The sequence below is a fragment of the Elgaria multicarinata genome, chromosome 1, assembly GCF_023053635.1.
Source record: "Elgaria multicarinata webbii isolate HBS135686 ecotype San Diego chromosome 1, rElgMul1.1.pri, whole genome shotgun sequence".
NCBI classification, from domain to species: domain Eukaryota; kingdom Metazoa; phylum Chordata; class Lepidosauria; order Squamata; family Anguidae; genus Elgaria; species Elgaria multicarinata.
In genome coordinates this window covers 117,405,039-117,427,319 of record NC_086171.1, presented here as the reverse complement: position 1 = coordinate 117,427,319, position 22,281 = coordinate 117,405,039, and the positions used below count along the sequence as shown (strand labels likewise).

Genomic DNA, 22,281 nt, shown 5'->3' with positions numbered 1-22,281 from the left:
GCTATTGTCCAGGGTAGCATAACTGGAGTGTCATTTTGAGTAACATGAGCTATGTATGCTTCTACTGTTACTATATTTAACTTTATGAGTGGTCGTGCTTGCATAAAATGTGTTGTACTGATATTAGTATCAACAATAGTTTCATTAAAATGTCTGATGTATGCATGTGTTGTCTGGTATAGTACAGCCTTTTAATTAGTGTGATTCCCATCAGCCTCAATACCACCCACATCTGACTATATTTATAGCTCTTTTTCTAAGACATGTGAAACCTTACTTGATATCTTTTATTAATAGGCTCAGAAGAACTGTCTTGTTCACAAACCTGCACTTGCGCAATTAAATAGAATGTAGTGCCAGAACTTGAATTCTCAGAGATGCCAGATACTCCTCTACCTTCCTTGTTCAGTGTACAGTAAGGTTGCCAACTTTTAAACTGGCTATAATAGCACCTTCGTATGCATACATTAGGAGGTGATCATTGGGTTGGATCCAGAATCATGATGAATCAACTATGCTAGAGGAAGTGGAGATTCCCCACTCCCTCCTTCCCAGAATAGCCTCTTCAGCCCCTTGAAAATGCTACACAGATAGGAGATCCTGCCAAATGGAGTGAGTTGGGGCGTGTGAGTGTTGGGGTGGGGGATCCTAAAAATTGGCTGGAAGTACTTTCTGTAAGCGGACCCCTTTCTCCTGTGGAAGGTCCCTTTCTGACATAGAAAGCAGATCCTGGATCCAACCCAATGTTTTTCCCATGGTGTGGAAATCTTCAGCTGCTGATTTCTGCACTTCAGCCTGCAATGCTGTTAAAGGCACAAAGCCAGGACAGGCTAATTTTTATCCAATCAGAGGACAAGACATTCCAGTACACTAAAGTTGGTGAAAGGAGGCGTTTACAGGAATTGTATTCCCACCTTCCCCTGAATGTGGTACAGAAGAAAATGTACTTGACAGCCTGTTATAGCCTTCCTGTGTTCCACCCACTTACATTAATATATTTATGGCTCACTTTCTAAGGAGCTGCAACTCTTTTCAATATATTTTATTAATCACCTTAGAGAGAAAAGGCAAATCAGACACATGTTACAATGGAGTGTCTGCACCAGGTGCATTACTTCAAAATATTGTTAATGTTTTATGTTCCAGGCTACATCCCATATATCAACTCAGGCCTTAGCTAGACACACAAGATATCCCGGGAGCAGGCAGGGATGACCCCGGGACAAACCTTAGGTCTAGCTAAGGCCTCAGTTTCTTCTTTCTTTCACTGGAGAAGGTAAACCACCACCAAAGCTCTATTGAGCTCAGTATTTTTTAAAAATCGTGCATGAGCTGGAGTTTTTCAGTGCACTGCCTGGCTACTGAAAGAGAGAGTACAACTGGGAGGCAGGAATTAGGGAAATAATTAGGGAATTAGGGGAGGTTATACACACTATGGAGAGACTGTTCCCTACAAGACTCCTTACCATCATGTTCTGCCCAACACTTCATTTTTGCTAAGTCACTCTCAAGCATGATGCCCCCAAGTCTTTTGTTGATATGCATGTGAATAAGAAAGAGGTTTTGCCCTCCAGAAGCAAGCTTTGGTCTACCCCAGATATCATGTCCTGCTACTGGGTAACTGTCCTCTGTAAGACACCTAACATCATGCCTGGCTCAATGCTTAATTTTTTCCACAACTGACTCTCAAGTCCAATGACCTCAGGCCAATAATTATTGATAAGCCTATAAATGAATTAGGGACTGGAGGTCCCTAATAAGCTCTCGGCCACCCAATATCATGCACCCTACAGTACTGGGAGACTGTCCACTGACACTTTAGCATCAGTGACTTCATGTCTCCAAGCTAATGCATAGAAATAAGGTGCTTGTGATGTTTGGGATTCTATTGTTTAGGTTTTGTGATTCACTAGATATACCAGTCTAAAGGGATTGTTCAACATGACTCCTCTTACGTCATCCCCACTGAAACTCCTCTTATGTCATCCCCATTGTCATGAAAATTGTATCCTCCATAACAGCAGTGGGGACCCTCTTGTCCATGACTTGGCCTGCGGAGGCTTGGGCTTCCTCTGCAAGGTCCGCCCACCTGCCTCCCCAAGCCCTGCCCCTGGATTTCAATGAGTGCTGCTCTCTCATTGAAATCCAGAGTCAAGTCTCTTTCTTCAAGCAATTCCTAGCCTCTCTTAGAAAGGCAAAATTGGTGGTGGTAGGATGTGACAATTATGTCAACATGCATGGCCACACCCACTGACATTATCTATCATGCATACTCAATTCAGCCCACACCCAAAACTTGCTCCCCACCCTTGCTCTATAAAGCAAACTAAACAATATTAATTCATGGGTATTGGCAATGATTTGCATAGGGATGCTTCACTTGAGAATGATGCTGGTCTGTTTTTAATAAAGAGCTTTATAAGAGAGGTTCACACAAATCTCCATCCCATGTTGAAAGATCATATTATCGGGTGTGTGTGCACAGGACTGAACAAGTTAGCCACCACTCCTTCACTGTTAACTGTGGAAAAAAATACTGCTCTGCTGTCTGTGAATTTGGCCAATGTGGGAATGCATACTTAAGTACACATATAGAGCTCCTCTGTGGAGGATCTCTATGTGTGTACACCAATATGGGTGGAAATCCCATTCCCACATTGTTTGAATGCACAGATTGTAGGGAAGCATTGTGGGATAGGGATAGCGCACTGCCTACTTCATTTGAGGTGCTTCCAGATGGAGGGCTCCTATTGCTAACAGGGCTCCTATAGCAAGCAATTTATTGCACATTCATGATTGGCCACTCAGAAGTTTGCAGGTCCATTACACGACATTGTCAACAACCAGGATGACTCCTGCACTGTTCCCTGGAAATCCCACTATTAAAATAACAACTTTTAATGTTATAATATCCAGAAAAAAGTAGGATCTTCAGCCACCAGATGGTGCTGTCTCAATGGAAGTGAACGGAGGGGATGGCACCCATGTTCTCTGCCCATGTAATGCAGCCCATAACAATCACACAAAAGAAGCAGGAAGCACAAAGCCCTGGGTGAGCAATGCAATTTCCCCTTAATGTAGAGATGCTCACCGTCAAAAGGTTTTGAGTAGCAATTCAGTCTTTTCTTTATTTAGTTTTCTTTTGGTAAGAAGACAGTCAAGTATTGGTGGGAAAACACGGGAGGGCTACAAATGGAAGACAGTGACATCTGGACACCTCCATAAAAATCTTTAAATGTACTAGTTCTTTCAATACATGCAGGGGGGCCCATGTTGGTTTTGGATTGGTAAGCAGAAGAAGTGAATAACAAGGATGAGGATGAAATCCCACAGCTGTTGAAAATATGCTAAGCAAAACAACCAATAAAGTTTGTGAATCCTGTTTTACTCATGCATACTCAACATCTCAGTAATTACATGAGGTACCTTTTTGTGTGTGTTATATTACTTTAACTCATTTGTAGTGATACTGTGAATACAGTAGAGGGAGATATAACATTAGGCTATAAACATAGTTATCAGGTTTGAGATAAAAAAATAACAGCCATGTTTATTTTTTACTGAATAATAAATTTGAGATTTATTTTAAATAGCCTTTTGGATCATTCAGCAACTACAGTGTTGTTGTTCTACCATATTCAGAATTCTGGTTCTATTTTATTTATCTACCTATCTATCTGAAGTATTGTAAACCACCCTTCCTCCTAACAGATACTGGGGGAGTATCTTCATCTCACATGAAGAGATGAAAACATGCCACAAATACAATACAATACAATAAAATAGTAAACATCATAATAAAAACAAATCAGAAGCTTAAAAACAGCAAAACATACTCCAGCATTAAGACTTTAAAATGCCTGGGCAAATCAATAAGTTTTAAACTCATACTGGAAATATAATAATGTTGGTACCATTCAAGTTTCTTTGGAGAAAGCATTCCAAAGCAAAGGAACTACTTTGACAACAACACCTCCCTTGTTCATACACAATGAACTTCTCCTGGTAAAGGAATTCAGAGAAGAACTTACTCTAAAGCTCTTAAGATGCAGACCGGTGAGAGAGGTGTTCCTTCAGATACTTAGGTCCCAACCCATTTAGGGCTGTAAAGGTAAGCAGCAACACCTTGAATTGGTGTTGGAAATTAATATGGAGCTAGTGTAGCCCTTTAAAGACCTGTGTAATATGATCCCATCAGCAGGGTGTCTCTACCATTAGACAGACTGAGGCAATTGCCTCAGGCAGCCAATTTTGGTTGTTATGAAAAGACAGTGAATCGTTAGTTGCTTAATTTATTATTGTTGGAGATGGAAGAGATGCTTTGAGTTTTTCTGTCTCGTGTTCCAAAATTACTTGACTGGTACTTGCCTGATACTATGCAGCTTGACATGAATGGGTATGGGTGGGTGGGTGGGTGTGTGTGTGTGTGTGTGTGTGTGTGTGTGGCTGTCATTTGTTAAAGTTATCCCAGCCAGCTTCATCTGTATTTTGCAGGCAGCCTCTTCAGATGTTTGTTTGCTCCATGATCACTACCATCACTATTGAATGATTATCCAATATTGCCTTGATATAAGATCCTTTATGTGTAAAACACTCTGTATTCTGCCGTTGTTTGCTTCTGTTTCTGTCTTATTTCCTCTCTTCTCTACAGCTAGGAAATAAAGTATATATTTCCTCTCTGCTATATGGCTCCTCTTCCACATTAGTTGTTTGTAAGAATGAGGCTTATATTACATAATGTTGACTTTGCTTACCCTCTGTCCCTACAGAGGCCAATCCTGTAAAGATGATTTCTTCTTCTCACACTTCTCCCACCAAATATGGAGGAACCACCCATGAGGCATGGTGACTGACACTTTGTTACTGACTTCTAGGGTTGCCAGCTCCTATTTATCTGCAACAGTACCAATATTCCAGAAATGAGGTGGTTTACGGGGAGATATGATAAAGCTGCTGGAGTATGGAGATCTCAGCTGGCATTGTGTACATGGTGGCAAATTGTGCCTATGTAAAGGCTTGCGGCAGTCTGCAGAGATGATAGCATTTTTTGTTCTGTGAACCGCCCAGAGAGCTCCAGCTATTGGGCGGTATAGGAATGTAATAAATAAATAAATAAATAAATAAATAAATAGGTTTTCTACCATTTGTGCAGGCCCTACTCCATGTCTCCATGTGGTGCAAATACATCATGTTCTGCAGTAGTGCACCGCACCCCATTCACATGCATCCTCTGCCTGAGTGCCAAGAAATTGACATATTGTTGCCCAGAGTTATTAACTCTGAACTAGTGCTATCTTATTATTATTTATTTATATAGCACCATCAATGTACATGGTGCTGTACAGATTGCACAGTAAATAGCAAGACCCTGAGCTGATCAACTTGGTTACAACAGGAAGATTATGAGCTTCATTCCATGTACTTGCTTCCCTCGGATTATCCCCGTAGCGCTAAGCTTTCACGGTTGTTGCTGTTTTTGCTACTGGGCAACAGTGATCCTTTGCATACCAGGAAGTGAGTTTAAGGGAGGAAATGTAAAAAAAAAATCATTAAAAATCAACGGATGACCCAAATCATTTCAAATTTGGTATGTTTAACGCTCTCCCTAATATATATTACTGTGCCAATTTTGGTGTCTTTATCTTTAAAGCTTACACAGATGTAAGCATTTATTTAAAATCCTGCTCCTGCGCCCCAGCAGCGGCTCGAAAGATACGCTCAAAAAGTAGGGGCTAAATACAGCGAATCTTTTGGCTTTATAGCACAATTAAGGCAGGATGCATGGGAGTACTTCACAGTCAAAGCAGATTATAAGGTGGAAAATTTATGAGTCCTTTGCATGCAATTAGCAGTGATTGCACAATATAATGCTGGTGTGATAAAGCTCTGTGTCTGCCACTTTAACAGATCTGCAGTTTTGAGAGAAGGCACAATCAGTTTTCTCATGGCTACTTCCCCAATCACTTTGCTCATCCTGTTTCCCTCACCTGCTGGAGCAAACAACATTCTTGTGTTACCCCACAGAATGCAGGAGGTTAGGATAGGCATTGAGATAGGGGAAGTGCATAGCAAAAGAATCCATGGCTGCACCTCACAGCTGTGGGTCTGTTAGAGACAACTGCAGTCTCCATAAACTCTCTTACAATCCTACTCACGGTAGGTAATATTTGTGGAACTAGCAAAATGTGAATCATTATTAAGCTAAACGTAGGCATGGATAGAAGGCTTGCAAGGACCCCCGGAGTAGGTGTGTAACCCCTTTCAGCGTTCTGTCAATGAAGGGCTGGCAAGTGACTGCCTTGTTTAGCCCATCATAGCAATATCCTCAGCTGCAGCACTTTATTTTTTCTGATAGGTGAATGGTAACTACTCACTTATAAGGGGAGTAGGGAAAAGGGTGTACTTAGAAAAATAGTTGGGTTGAGGGTTTCACCTGTTCCCTGGGCCTGGTAACACAGTAACTTCAGCCATTAAGCATTAGTCCAGCCCCTTGTATTCTGTTGAGAGCCATATCAGGAATTGTTGAGCACTTACAGTCCAGCACAGGGTCTAGTGACCCTGTGCTTTTGGGTCCCTTATCCCCAAAAGCTGTTCTGCTTCCTTGCCATCATTACCAGTTCACCTCCCTGCCTGAGTGAACTCGCAGTTCTGAGGAGGAAGGGCAATAGTTTTTAAGTAATAAATAAATAAATAAATAAATAAATAAATAAATAAATAAATAAATAAATAGACTCCACTCATCTCACACATTCAAGGAGGGGGCCTCACTGAGAGCATATTGCCTAACCCCCCCTTCCAAATCTAGAGCCAATGCTGGCTTTATTTCTTGGTCATGCTAAAACAGTACTCTTTAACATGAGGAATATATAATCATTATATTGTTTAAAATATAGAATTATTACATTTGCCAGTCTGGTGCAGGGGTTACAGTTTGGACTAAGTTCAGGGAGACTCCATGATGCTCTCTTGGGTAACCTTTGCCATTCCTTCAGTCTAATCCTACCTTGCATCATTGTTGTAGGAATAAATGGATGGGAAAGAAAACCATGTACCCTGCCTTGAGCGCCTCAGAGGAAAGATGTGATATAAAGGTGACAAATAGAAATAAGTGGTGCCCAGCACATTACTTAAACACTAGGATTCTCTGACTCTTCTGCATTTAGGTTATCTTTTAAATCAGGTGAATAATGATAGTGGTGGTGGGTCTTAATATCACCATATTTTTTGCTGAGTGAATTTTGCTTAAGATAGTAAGCTTCTTGCTATTTTAAGACACTTATCCTTGATTGAAGGTCCTCAATACATTAAGAAATCTATACTTCTGCCAAGGTCATAAGAAGGGTGTGAAATTTCTCCAAGTCACTGAACTGATAATATTAACATCTCAGCTATAAAGTTGATGATATATTGAAAAGAGATATATTGTTTTACACCCCTTTATGTGACAATCATGGTGGCTAAAGTGATAAAAGGGTTGCTACCATTTTGAAGCAAAGGTGAATTCTAATCGGCATTAATGACTGTGGGTGGTGGTAATTATTTTGGATGAAGATGGGAGAACACAAGAAGATGAGCAGTGCAATCTTGCACTGGTCTACTCAGAAGTAGGCCTCATTAAGAGTTCAAAGGGACTTACTCCCAGTGAAGTGAGTACAGGATTGCAGCCTAAATACAAGGGAATGAAGTTATTGGTATGATGTTAGACTGGACCCTGCTTCTCTCGTGGCTTGTACGGTTTGCCACTGGGCTTAAGAGCGACCTGACCCACACAAATTCAACAGGTGCGGCTCACCCCACCATAAGGCTGCCCACTTATTTATTTTAATTGCAAGGTTTTCGACGGTTGGGTCCAAATAAAGGGACCTAAGACAGGCTGGACTCAGTCAGTGGCTGACGCGGCCGAGGCATCATCCTTTTTGCCCCCGCCGGCGTCACATGCCGGCTGGAACCGCTGGGGGCGCCCGAGAAGGGAAGGGGAAACGGAGCCTGGCAGCCGACGGGTCCCTCGTGACTGTGACTGGCGGCAGGCGGGAGTGAAGGAACCATCTGGACACTTCCGCCCTTCGTCTTGTGGGCCGGGGGCAGGGGGGGGGGGGCGGAATGAGAGGCGGGCTGGTTTGAAAGGCAGGCGGCTGTTACCGCCGTAGCACCCGTTCGGGCGGGCTCACCAAGACAGTATCGGGAGCCGCTGCGTAGCAGCACCAACCAGCGCCGCCTACCTGAGGTGGAGACCGAGAGCGCGCGCGGGCGGGTGTTTTTTTTTTTTTTTTTCCCTTTTCCTCCCCTTCTTCTTTCCCCTCCTCTCTCTCTCTCTCTCTTCTCTCCCACCCCCTCAGCCTCTCCTCCTCCTCCTCCTCCGCTTGGTCACAAGGGCCGAAGAAACGACGGCTGTGGTAATGGAGGAGCCGGCAGGGGGTTAGCAGCCAGAGCCGCAGGCGCTGCCCGGGGGGGGGTGAGGGGTGAGGGAAGCTCCTTTCGGCCACTGCTTGTTTACTTCTTCCCTCCCCCCCCCCCCCTCGCATGGCCTTCATAATGATGAAAAAGAAGAAGTTCAAATTCCGCGTGGAGCTGGAGCTGGACGAGCTCTCCTCGGTGCCCTTCGTCAACGGGATCCTCTTCTGCAAGGTGCGGCTGCTGGACGGCGGCAGCTTCCACGGAGAGTCCTCCAGGTAGGAACCGCCTCAGCCGCCTCCTCCCCGCCTCACATCTCTAAACTCCTCGACCTGCTCGAGCAGTGTTTTGGGGCACCTTATTCATGCCACAAGACACCTGTTCGTCTTCTGAGGTGCCGCAAGATGCATATTTTGTGCTGGCCAGGAGGAGACGGGTGATACTATAGGCGGCTTTCGCTGCTCTTCTCCCCTTCTGCTGCAAAATATACGGATTCCCATTCCTCTAGTCCTCAGGGGAATGGGAAACAAACTCGTCTCTCTCTCAAAACCTGGGCTTGCGACTTGAGCTGAAGCTCTCCAGTGCTCAGCTCCCAAACCTGTTTTTAGTGTCAGGGCTGAGTTCTCATCGGGAAAGTCATCATGGGTAAAGAGATGATGAAGATAGTGTCTCTGCCCAGGTGCAGAGCACATCTCCCTCACTATCAAATTATCAAAATAAGATTCTCCCAAACGGATGGGATTATAGGTGGCTTCCAGACCAGAGGAAGCAGTTTCCAGTCAGATTTCGCTACCCCTTGTAACTCATTTTAGTAACCACTTCCCACACACACACCCCAAAAAAGATGTAGGCAGCTATATTCCTTTAACATAATTGAAAATAACTCTGCAAACTCAAGGCTCTCCCACATGATCTAGCAGTTAAGTTGCTGTGTCAACATGATGTCTCAAAACATTCCTCTACTAGATTTATTACAAAACACCTCTATAAAGTATAGAGTTTCTGGGCTGGAGGGGACCAAAAGGTCCCAGCTCCTGAAACTGGACTCTTAATATCCTTCTGTCTAGTGATATATGTCCATTGCCATTGGTAGAGAACAGCAATGATCAGAGACCAGCCAAGTTGATTTAAGGCTTAAGCACTATTTCAGTTGACTTAAATAGTAAGATAAACAAGGAAACAAAAATAAAATCTCAGACTAAGGCTGTAAGCCTATACCTACCAATGGCAGGGACTCTCATTGAACTCAGTGGGGCTTACTTCTGTGTAGACATGTATAGGATTGCATTGCTAGTAAGCAATCTGACATTCAAGCTATTTTATGGCGATTTCAGCACTAAATAAGGAACCTTTTTTAATTTAAATTTACTAAAAAGCCAATTTGTATGTACTAATTCTTATATCTGCATGCCAGGAACCAAAGACCCAAACAGCTAGTACTATGTGCCCAAAGGGTTTTGGGACTTGGTTTCTTAAAAGATGTCCACATGTAGAAATGCATGTGCTCATGTGCCCAGTTCAATTTTTGGAGGGAGCTTTAAAAAATGGATTGGGTTATGGCATAGGGACCTGCTGTTCAAAAACAAAAAGGCAAAAATGCTGCTGGATGTATCAAAGCCTGTGGGCTTGCTTGAAATAGGTCTTTGGATCCTACCTACTGTGTGACATTTTCAACTAGTAACAATATCACTTCTTTTCCTTAGCAAGATCAATTTCTGTTTGTTTCTTCAGTCGATGTAATTGTCCTTATTTGCCTTTTTCTACTGGGTGAGTAAACAGTTCCAGATGTGGCCTCTTCCATGCATCATACAACAGTACTGAAACGCCCTACCTAAAAGGTTGTGTTGAAAATTCAAGGATAGTTTTGTAGCCACATCAAATTGGTGGCTTCTAGTTCACTTGTGTTTGATCATGAGTGCAATTAGTTGTGGTGGTGGCAGGCTTATCATTTGACACACTGATTCCATTGGATGCAGCATGGATAGGCAGGTGCAGGAGCTGAGCCTGTCCAAGTCAGTATTTTTCTATACAATATTACTTATTTAAAGCCATTGTTCATCTAGGAATGGGTACTTCAAATCTGAATCCTCCAGTTTAAAAAAAGAAGAAGAAAAAAGGAAGCATTGGGGGGAGTAGAGTTTAGCCCTCCGCTTCTTCCTATGCTACACCCTTAATACCCTCTCATCGACTTTATAGGATTTAATAGGAAGATCCATGGCATATTGCTCAGCTGCCATCATATCTAGTTTGGTTCAATACATCTATCCTTATAGCAAAACTGTAAGTCATTCCTCAATTTACTTGCATTAAATTATACAACAAGGACATCTCCTGCGCTGTCCCCTGGAAATCGTGCATATTAAAAAAAATCCAGAGATAATGGAGTATTATCTGGGATATGAGATCTCTCTGCTACTACATGACACTGTCTCATTTGAGAAGGAAAGTTTTCAATTTCCAAATCACGTAGCCACATGTGAACGGGCGCATCATGATGATGGGAATACTGCGAGGACGAAAGCCCCGATAAGGCTGCGAGGTGGGGGTTCCTGTGTGTAGAGAAGCTCGCAGTCTCACCCATTTAAAAATAAGTTCTCCATGTAAAGAGAGGCCTGGGGCTCCATGCTTCTCTCAGCATGGAAAAATGGACTCATCCTGGCACCTGAAAGCTCTAGCTGAATTGGTGTGCTCCTTCCCGCATGGAGCACATGAGAAGTTGGCCAAGGATTGCAGGAACTTGGCCAGGGATTGCAGCCAAGTGGGATTGGTCCTTCCTGCATCACGGACATCCCCCATTGGGCACGAGCTGTAGGAACTGGTGCAGCGAAATCCCCAGCTTATCTCCAACCTCTGAAATCGGAGAAAACCTGGGTATTCCCTTTTGTGCTGTGGTTTGGGGAGGGCAGTGGGTGGGGCCTGTGGAAGGTGCTCAACCCTCTATGGGCTGGACTGGGACCCGGCATGGACTGAATTAGGCTTGTGGGCCAGGTGATCCCCTCCCCTGCTGCAAAGAGAAATCCAAATCATTATCCAATGTATCTTTGCATAATGAAGATGATTGTCCCCCCACAAATATGCATCTGCCCTGTTCAAACATGTAAACATTCAGTCTCTAATGCATGTAAACATTCAGTCTCTAGTGCCTCATCAAAAAACTTTCATTGCCAAATCATGTTATAAACTTTCCTTCTATCTTACATCTATCCAAGCACTAGAAGAACTGCGAGTTATGTGAAATGCACTTGGAAATCTCATTTGTCACTTACAGTCAATATTTAAACCTGACTTCCCTCCCAAATCTACACTTTGCAGCCCCTCAAAGTTTTCATTAGTCTTACAATGCTTCCCAGCAATATGTATATAAAATATTTCTTTAACCCCACATTGAACACAAGCTTAGTTTTTGTATTCTGACCAACACTTAACAATTCTTTCAACTTTTTGCAACAAATGCCATGAACTCATCCTGCTGTTCCAACTCCTACATCTAACCGTTCTGGACTATACAAGCTGTAAGAGTAAAGAACAATAATCATATTCATGAATCAGACTAATGACTTTTTTGCTCTTTAACGTATATGTGTTGTGTGTGCTGGGGGGGAATATACCATAGCAATTGTGCTGAGTCTATTTTTTGTGTGGAGGAGACAGCAGCACCTTTTCTAAGTATACACTTACAGCCATAGAAGTATTATCTACCTCAAATTTTCATTTATGAATGAATGTCTTTGAATATCATAAATACGAGGTAGCCATTCTTAAGCAATTGTCATTTCACGTGTTTTAAATGATGCTTTTTGGCCATTATGCACTGCATAACTGAAACTGGGCCTGAGAAATTTAACTTCTGATATCTATTTAGCAATGCCCTGTGACACATTATTCTCCTATATGTAATATGGTCTCATTTGCCCTATCTCAGAGTTTTTATGAGAATATATGCTTTATCACATGTCGTAAACATGGTGTGTAAATTAGTATCCATAACAATGACCATGTTCACGTGGAACAATACTAGCCAGGATTCTGGAAAATTTTGGCTTGTGAAAGAGTAGCTTGCTTATCAATGCAGCCCATTTGCTCCTGCTTTGCTCCTCCCTGCAAGTATGATCACTAAACAAACCAGGAACAGTTTGTTTAATATGTCCTCCAAACGTATTCCCTTCCAAATATGTTCCATTCACATACCAGAATTGAAAAGCAGGATTTGTTCGTGATTTATGATTTCTAGGTTTTTTGGAGCAATAAGTCCAGGCCCCCAGTTTGGATGACATGCTATACGATTCCTGGTTTGATTAGCTGTTGTGCTAGTAGGGAGAAGCAAATTGGGAGTAAATGGGCTGTGTGCAATAGCATCCAGTTATTTTACAATAAGACAGAATTCTTCAGAACAGCTGTATAAAAACAGCTGTATAAAAGCAATGAAGAATGCTCTGGGATAAGAGAGAGTATCCAAGGCGCAGTAAGTCTTGTGTCTTCAGTGAATATTTACCTGCCTGAAATAAAAACTATGTATTATAGCACAAATTGTTCTTAGGAGTTCTCAGGATATGTTTTCTCCTTCCCTTTTTCTATTCTTATTTGTTGGAATGCTGTTGATTATCTTGCAGGATAGTTGCTTGCAATACTAGGCCTGATTGCTTTTTTAAAAATTCTTATGAAAACCATGAGTATAAAGTGTCTTTGGGCTGCACTACATGCTACATTTTTAAGGTGAACACTTGTATGTTTGTTTCTGATCATGCACTTGGTGAGAAATCTGGGTTTGTGGCCACATTACATGTGGAATGGCGTCTGTCACATACAGATGATGAGAGATGAGTCTGAAAGGCATGACTTGCTAAGCTTAGTTTAAAGACACTTCTTCACTTTTTGTGGAGTTTAGCCTTTCATTTGACATAAAAGATGCTTATATTTTGTCTTTTTTTTTTTTTTTTGCTTTTTTATATGCAGATTGATATGTGTTGGAACCAATCAGCCCATAATGTTCTGCAGTGCTGAAATAATATTACGTTTTATGACTTGTCTGGTCCAGCAGTTGAAAGATACTTGTTCTCTAGCACAGTAAATCTTCAACAAAAACACAATACTGAATTGTGGGCTAATTAATCTGGGATCTAAACTTCCCCAGCTAGTTTCAGACTTGCAATCTCACATGTGCTGGGCAGCCATAAATTAAACCATACATTTCAATATTGGGACAATCCATTATTTTTACTACTCTTCAGCACAATTGGAAGTAATTCCAACTGAGTTCAGTGTGACTAAGTCCCAAGTAAGTGTGCATAGGATTGTAGCCTTAAGTGCTCTAATTGTGAGTATAGAAGGATGGATAAAGTTTAAGGGCAGTCTATAATGAGCCATCTTGAGAAGAACAGAGAAGTAAAAACATCATTGTCCTTAGGAGGTTGGGGAGTAGGGGAAGGGGATTATGACAGGCTAACTCATTCTCTTCATGCAATTCTTAAAAGGTGGGATACAAATAAATATAATAAGGCGGGATACAAATGTTTTAATTTTTTTTTTTTTAAATTATTTCCTAATGTTGAAGAACAAACATCATGCATATAGTATAAGAAGTATTTAGGAATTTCTATGTTAATTGTTCCTGCTGGCATATAGTTTAAGTCAGTAATTATATTCTATTTTAATTGTATATACATGATACTCCACATACTTTTAAATATACAGTTCTGTTTAGAACGTCAATGCATTTTATTGTTGTAAAAGTATGAAAATTCATGCTATTTCCTGAGTTGGAGGCCCATTTTACTGACAAATGGCTTTGATTAATTTAGAGCAGCCGAGTAAATCCAGCTGTGAAGGACTTGGCTGCATTTCCCCTTGCCATATTGTCAGCTCAGTTTCCTTTTGCATGTATAAAGCAGAATGAAATGTTGAGTAACAATGTACAGAAACCACTTCAGTGCCCGCAAATTGTAAATAGTTTGCTCTCCAGGTATGCTCTATGAATACTAGAAAGAAACTTCTTAAATCTTTCATTTCAAAGAATATTTTCACCCACTGAAGCTGTTGTTTGTGAATAAATAGAATGAAAAGAGACATTCCTGTTTATCACAAGCTTGACTAAATTATTTGCATTTAAATCTGTAGATAGAAATACGTTGTGCATTACTCTGAAATGGAATTAGCTTCTCTTCATTCTCCAATTCAATATTCAGAGTTCTTCCTTTTATATTTTAATAATCCTCTGAATGATTGTTACTTCATCATCAATAACAAATGATGTATTTACACAATAGTGACTTGAAGCTTGTAGCACTACTGTCTTTGCCTTCTCTCTGGCTGAGTTGACACAATTGGACATCTTTCCGTTGTTTTTTTTAAAAATAACTGCAACCAAGGAGATTACTATTTTTAATCTGTCTTCTCTGCTTGTCCACAGGTCCATCTAAAATGTATTGATACACTTGCAAATAGCTAAAAAACCTGCAAGCTCTAACCTAATCTTTTACTGAATTTATTTATTTTCAGATAAACATTTTGGGGAGTCTATTTCTTTGGCTTTGGGGAGATAGATTGTTCATTGGTGCATCAGTTCTGAGGGTGGCCTTGTTTTACAAGACATCTAATGTTTCTACGCCCTGTACAAAAATAAAAAACACATGCTCTTTCCATAGGCTTACAATCAAATAATCAAGTCAAGACAATGGGGATGTAGGAAAAATTAAGAGGAATTGGAACAAATTGGGGCAAGCAGATATGTTTTAAGGGTGCGTTTGAAAGTAAAAAAAAAAAAGTGAGAAAGAGTCCATTATCAGGGAGCTTCAAGGAAAAAGAGATATAGATCGGGGAATAGAGAGAACAATATTATTCTGAAGAAGAAGATTGGTATCTATAGAGTGAAGAGTCCAATGGGGAGCAGATAGAAAAATAATTTAGAAATAGACTGGGTTCAGACGTCATAATAACCCATCATGGGTTATCATGTCGTGTGTCAGGAGTTTTCTAACCCACAATGGCTTATTTGGCCAAAGTAACCCACTCTGATAACCCATGGTCTGTAGAATGGGTTATTTAACCCATCATGGGTTATTGTATTCTGTGGTTATTTGGAACCTACAGAGTCACTTGACAAGAGTAGTCAAAACCACTGCTGCCATTCTCCTCCAGCTGGCAGGTCTCTGTTTCCGTGATTTGCCTAGCAACGGATTGCACTCGCAGCCTAATTCCGCCCTAACCCTTCCCCCAGCAGTGCACTCTGCAACCTCCCCAAGTGTTAGTCAGGTGGCAGCAGCTGTGCAGGCTTGTCATTTTGTCTTGTATGCATTCCTGCCAGGAGATGCTGCATATGAAGTTTTGTCCCACTCCTGCAAACTTTCACAGAGTTACAGCTGCCAACCACTTTTTGGAGAAAAAGTGCTTTTGCTCATGTGGTTTTGTCAGTATCCAGGGTTTTTAATGGACTTTCTATGCTAGGCGAGGTTGTGTATGAAGCTTGATCCTGATCCTGAAAACATCCAAATGTTTATTTGTGTCACTCCTTTTTTTATGCACCTGGGGGTTGCGCTCCTTTGTATGTAATTGTGCAAGGTCCTGATGGTGCCTCAGGTGCCTCCTGACTTAGGGGTGTGTATGAAGTTTTGTCCCGATCCTGCAAACTTCCAACTTCCATCACCACAACTTCCAACACTTGTCAGGGTGATGCTGGAAGCGCTGAATTATGCCCCTGTACTTTACCCCACACCTCTCCTCTCTCATTTGGATAGTGTGGAAAGTTAAAACTGGCTGCTGGGATGTTCTCAGTGGATGAAACAGCACCAGTGCTGGGGCAGGAGGACTGCAGCAGGACAGGGGGAAGGGGAATGACTCAGATTATGTACCGTAGCTTAATAAACTACGCACAGTAGCTTATTTGTCTGATCATGAAGGGGATAATAGTAGCTTATTTTCACATAAGCTACTGTTGAGTAGTTTATTAACCCATCATGGCTTAAAATGATGTCCGAATGCAGCCATAGAAGGGTGAGACTATGGAGACGTTTGCAAGCAAACATAAGAAATGTAAGGTGAAGACATGTCATCTCCTTTAACTGTATAATCAGAGTGAGTCTTAAAGTGCATCTACAAATCCACTTTTTTAAGATGTTTACAGGTTCAACAAGGGTCTTAAGATCTAAAGTTCCAGTGTAATGCAGATGGTTGAAGTGAGATTACCTCTCTGTAAAATGGGATGTCTCATTACAGAAATCCCATCCTAACAAGATAAAGCATGAGGCTAATTTCTCTGTAGTCCTCTTTTGAATTTAATTAGTAATTATGTGCTCTAGTAATCATACTTCTGGTAGAAATACAGTAACTTCTCTTAACCTGAATTAATCTCCTCTGTTTGCTTCACTGCCTGAGAAATGAGAATACTAACACTAAAGGACTTCACATGCATTGTAATATTTACAACATATTGCAGTACAAATAGGGACTGAGGGTGAATGGTAGTGTACAGCTACCAAGTGAATTCATAACATAGACAAGATTCAAATTGTGAAATTCCTGACAATATGGGTGTCTATTGCTATTGACCTCTACTCAAATATGTGTATTTTTTAAAAAATACGTGCTAGTAGGTTTTAAACTGCTGCACCTAATTGGGCTGCTTATTTATTACTTTCAGATGGGAATTAATAAGTGCATGAGGCAGAATGTCAAATTCAATGCTTATAATGTCATATTATACATTACAGGCTTTTAAACATGAGGAAGAAGAAACCTCAGCTATAAATGTGATTTTAGGCTAGAAATATGACTAAAGTAGTTGGTATTGGTAATCCCAAAGTTAGTTTATTAATGTATGAGCAAACGGACCCAGCTTTGAAAGTGTTGGAACTACATTTAGCTTGATACAGAGAAGCTTTCAAGCAAACATACACAGCTGCCACAGTTGGGCATTGTGTCCGTCTCACCTGAGTGAAGGCACATCTGTTGGCACACCTAGGCTCGGCCCTGCCATGGTCCACCCCTATAGTCCCTGAGGGAGGGGTGTGTGTTCTCTTAAATGGAGCTGCCCCACAGCAGAGGGAAGGAAGCCAGCCTACAACTCAGACTACTAATCCTCCCTGGCTTCAAACTGCGCTTGTTCTTTTTTAATATACTTTAACTCCCCCCCCCCAATATTTTCTTTTTTTAATGTCAAAAAAATAATGTTGAATGGTTAAAATCTGCTCACTGCAGTGCTGAATCATGAGACAAAGTTTTGTTCAAATTGATCAAATGGTATTGAAGCAGTATATCTTTTTTTTTAAATGATTTGCTGCCTTTTTGGTTCACTCTATACATTTAAATTCTGGAGCCTAGTAAAAGTTTATAAACACATTTATTAAATAACTTAAATTAGACCTACGCAACATTTCACCCTCCAAGCCAAACAATTAAACAGCTTCATACAGTTGCCCACCAAGCATTTGATAAGCCTCCTGATTTTTATAACCTGCCCAGGACATTAAAAACAAGGATGACCAATTACCTGGGAGCCCAAGTCCCTGCCTTTATCTTAACTGCAGAGACTCTCCAGATGACACTGATCCTTGGAGGCACTTGAAGAGCAGCAAACCGGTGTTGCTGGATTCCAAGTGTGTCCAAGGCTTAATACAACAGTGACTAGCTCTCTTAGATATGTTGGGCTTTGAGCACTTCCAAAGCTCAGTGTGAGGTTGGGGACAAGGATGCCTCTCTATTGTGTGTGGTGGGCAGTAGGGACACAATCACTGCTGTGCCTTTTTATTATTATTTTTAAAACATTTTTTAATTGTTGGAAATAAAGAAGCTACCCACTGAAGACTCAGGCAGCTTTGGAAGTACCCTTCAATACAACTGCTGAGAAGAAGGAAAACCCTGGAAGGCATGCCTGAAAGAGCTCTTTTGCAGCGTGTTCATTAAGGAAAGGAAAGGAACCTCTCGTGCAAGCACTGAGTCATTACTGACTCTTGGAGGGACGCCAGCTTTCGCTGACGTTTTCTTGGCAGGCCTTATAGCGGGGTGGTTTGCCATTGCCTTCCCCAGCCGTTATTACCTTTCCCCCAGCTAACTGGGTACTCATTTTACCGACCTCGGGAGGCTGGGAGGCTGAGTCTACCCATGCCGGCTGCCTGAAACCAGCTTCCGCTGGGATCGAACTCAGGCCATGGGGAGAGTTTCAGCTGCAGAAACTGCTGCTTTTCCACTCTGCTCCACAGTTAAACTGCTACACAATTAACACAGACTGGAATCTCTTCATTTTCTACTGTATTTTGATTAGTCAAACTTTAAAGACTGTAGTCATAGTACATAGTAAACTTTCACTGTAAGGTTAATAGGAAGTTGACTCATGATGGAATGTTTTCATCAACATGTTCTTTAGCTCAGTTTCCAAGCAGGCTGTCATATCAGTTCACTTCCATGGTAACCAATCAATATGAGTATCAAACAGTTAGCAGAGGAGGGTTTAGAAAATATCAAATGTAGTTTGGGCCAGTTCTCAAAGCAGAGAAAAGAACAACTCAGTTTGTCGTTAGGGTTTTATTTATTTATTGCAGTAAGACTCAATATGGGCTGTGATTTCATTGCTAGAATACAATGGGATCTTTAAGTGCCTTAGTGACACACACATTCTTGCAATTAAACCTTGCACTTAATATTTTAGCCCAGTGCATTTATATAGATCTTACTTTTTGGTGATTGTAAGGAAAATCTGATGCCCTATTTCATAATTCTCAGCTAATGTACAGTGGATATAATTCCAGAAGTGATTGTGAGAATGGGCCCTTTAAGGATACAGAGGAGATGAGTCCTGTCCTTCATCTCATTTTATACAGTAACAATACTTGTTCTAAAAGCAATCCAATCCATGCCTTCCAAATTCTGTTACTGGAATCTGTGTAAAGCACCAACTGTAGAAGTAAAATATGCATGTAGAGCAGTGTTTAAAAATGGAAAAATGCTAATTTCATATGGCGAGCATAATATGTAATGCTGCCTTTATTGGTTACAGCGAGAACACTTGGAGATATCTGTTCTGTGAAATGTACTGGCTAGTAGTGCAAGTTTTTCTAACAGGTGTCTAGTTCTGTCATTACTCCTCTTCTAGAAAAAAAAACAGTAAATATCTAGGTAGACTTTTTAAAATTATTAAGTAGAATTCAATCTGGACATTTTCACCACACCACTGTTTCCTGATTTCAGGCTGCCAAGTACATTTCAAATAGAGCCTACAGAATACATGTCTTCCTGGCATACAAAGCAAAGATGTGCTCAGGAGGTTTTTCAGGAGCAGTAGAATTCACCAAAGCATAGTGTGTGCACAAAAGCTCCACTTTTTTCTTGACCTCAATACTGGCTGTCATGTTTGTTAGCTGCAGACTCTGAAATTGTGACTTGTTATAACCTAGATTTCAGCAGCCTCATTATATCTGTTTGTTAGCGATGAGTTGTCAGTACAGAAAAGCTAGACATATTTTGATTATTTTTTCTCCCTAAGCTGACATGGCTTTTCTTAGATTCTCTCTTTTTCTGCGGTTCTTAATTTCTTGGTCTCTGTCTGCCTCCATAAAGGAAGGTTATGGTCTGTAAATGGACAAATTTTCATGGATGTATTACCACCAAACTCAAGTCAGAACAGAGTTTCCAAAAGGCGAGGGCGATGTAAAATGAAATAAAGAATGATAGAATAGAAATTACAGACATGGTTTTAGGTTTATCCGTTTCTAGAGAAAACCTAAAAATTAAATGATTAAAAAATTAAGATTTACTTCCTACAACTTCCAGTATCCCCGAGCCAGATGGGAATCATAGAATTTTTTTTCTGTCTAAAACATGCATAGGATTGCACCCTTGGTTTTGGGATACAGAGGATCCTGAAAGATGAGACATTCTCTATTGCTTCAAAATGATGGGCAAATAATTCAAGATTATATACACCACTAAATATATGTAGGACTTTGTTTGAGAACAGTATTAAGAGCTTCACCTTGGTGCCAAAATTGAATCAAAGCTTCTTTGAAGACCTGACGTGTAAACTGAGAGGAATGGAGTCATGTGAAAAAGAAGTAAATGCAAAATCTTCACTTATTACAGTTATCCATACTTTACATTCTTACGTGTGAAGCATGAGACAAACATGGGTATTTATTTTTATTTATAACGGCATTATTATCCTGCCTTACAACTTCACATATCTCCAGAAGTGGCTCCCAGTCATAAAATAAAAATGCAGAAGAACAAGAACTAAAATTCAGAGACAGCTGAAAAGAATTCACAACAGCATAGGAGGCAAAAACGTAACCTAAAACTTAGCAAAATAAAATTGTCTTAACAGAACAACAAAAAGATGTTAAAGAGCAGACCTACTAGGTTTCCCAAAGTAGGAACTCTCATGATCTGGGCATTGTAACAGAAACATTTGTCATACATATATATATATGTGAGGGAGCAATGATTGGTTGCAGCTTTGGAATGTTGCAAGTATAATAAGCTTTGTTTTTAATTCTCAGTTTTTGCTGTTACTTTTTGATACTGGGGGTTTTCAGATATAACACCGGCCAAACCATGCCTTGTGATCCTGGCAAGCATCCTCTTCAGACAAAACAACAAAAGCTTTTCTGAAGATTGGGATCAGAAGTTACTAATGGCTAAGCATGAGCAGAAGAACAAGTATGCAACCCCAAGTCCCATTCTCTTGTATGTCTGAACAGACCTACTTACTGCCTATTACAAGTGTCAAAAGACATGCTTATGAATATGCACCTGCACAATCCTTGCTGCAATAAATGGGAATGCCACAAAACAATATTGGGCATATTTATCAGTAAACAATCTCAAAGAGCTATTAACATTTAAATGAATAGATTAATTATTGTAGGAGTGAGAGGTGACTTGAGCCCTGCCTAGTTTTTAAAATTTATTTTTATTGTTCTTTGGTGTGTGTGTTTTTAACATTTCTGATTTGTTTTGCTGATGCTTGACATTTGCTATTTATTGTTTTTATTTATAGGGAAGTGGTGCAGGCGAACTGTGTTCACTGGAAGAAGAGATTCTTATTTATGTGTAAAATGAGTGCAAGTGCCACTACAGGGATTTTGGATCCCTGCATCTGTAGAGTGTCTGTACGGAAGGTAAAAAAATGGCAATTCTCTTCTACTGATATTTGCATTGTAGTTTATACTGTTGTAATGTGCCTTTAAAGAACATGCAATGTATATCATCCATTGGGTGGATTTGCACATTATGCTAAGTCAACCTGAGAATAAGCCACCATGAGTTCACTTGCGAACCCAACAGATCAGGTTTGTTGTAGCTTGTTTCTCTCCTTAGTTCTCCCACCGACCCTTGGTGTGTTATCCCAGGCGCCTATGTGGAACAACTCCTTGTTTCTTCAGTCCCTACAATAGCACCCTTTTGGCAATTGATAAATGGAATTAGTTTTCTGTGTCTTTACAAATCCAGTAATGCATTTGCAACCTTTATTATTATTAGGGGGGGGGGTCTTGCACAAGAGCACCAGAGTGCCTGTCTGCTATTTAGCCATGCATACCGATATCCCCCTCTTGCCAATTTCATCCACCAGCTCATTGCTTCCCTTGTGAGCAAACACAGTTATTTTTAAAAAGGCTGCATTACATTCAATTGAAATAAGAACATCTGTCCATAAAGCTCCTTCTCTCTTACAGCCCTTTCGGGTTCCCACATGCTTGTCACTGCCCTCCACTGGTTTCCATTAATAGCTGTTACAGAGCAGTAAGCAGGATCGCTAAACACACAAGTGTTATGGCAGAGCAGTGAAACAGAAGGGCAAATTGTGAAAATTTCAAGTCAGAACAGTAAAACTGATTGGGAAATTATGTAAATTTCGTAGCATCAGACATTCACTCCTGCACACTTGCACAGGACTGAAAAAAACGT

At 40.8% G+C, this 22,281-nt stretch overlaps 1 protein-coding gene across 2 annotated transcripts in view; it reads left to right on the top strand.

Moving 5' to 3' along the window:
• Nucleotides 1-8,343: 8,343 nt before the first annotated feature.
• EEIG2 (EEIG family member 2) overlaps nt 8,344-22,281 on the top strand; it is a 36,692-nt gene continuing 22,754 nt past the window's right edge. For both annotated transcript variants that reach the window (XR_010025895.1, XM_063135448.1), the window contains exons 1-2: nt 8,344-8,669; nt 21,374-21,494. Coding sequence is in view for 1 of the 2 variants with exons in the window: in XM_063135448.1 (XP_062991518.1) it covers nt 8,521-8,669; nt 21,374-21,494 (270 nt within the window). In the remaining variant the exon portion in view is untranslated. The remainder of the gene's footprint in view (nt 8,670-21,373; nt 21,495-22,281) is intronic.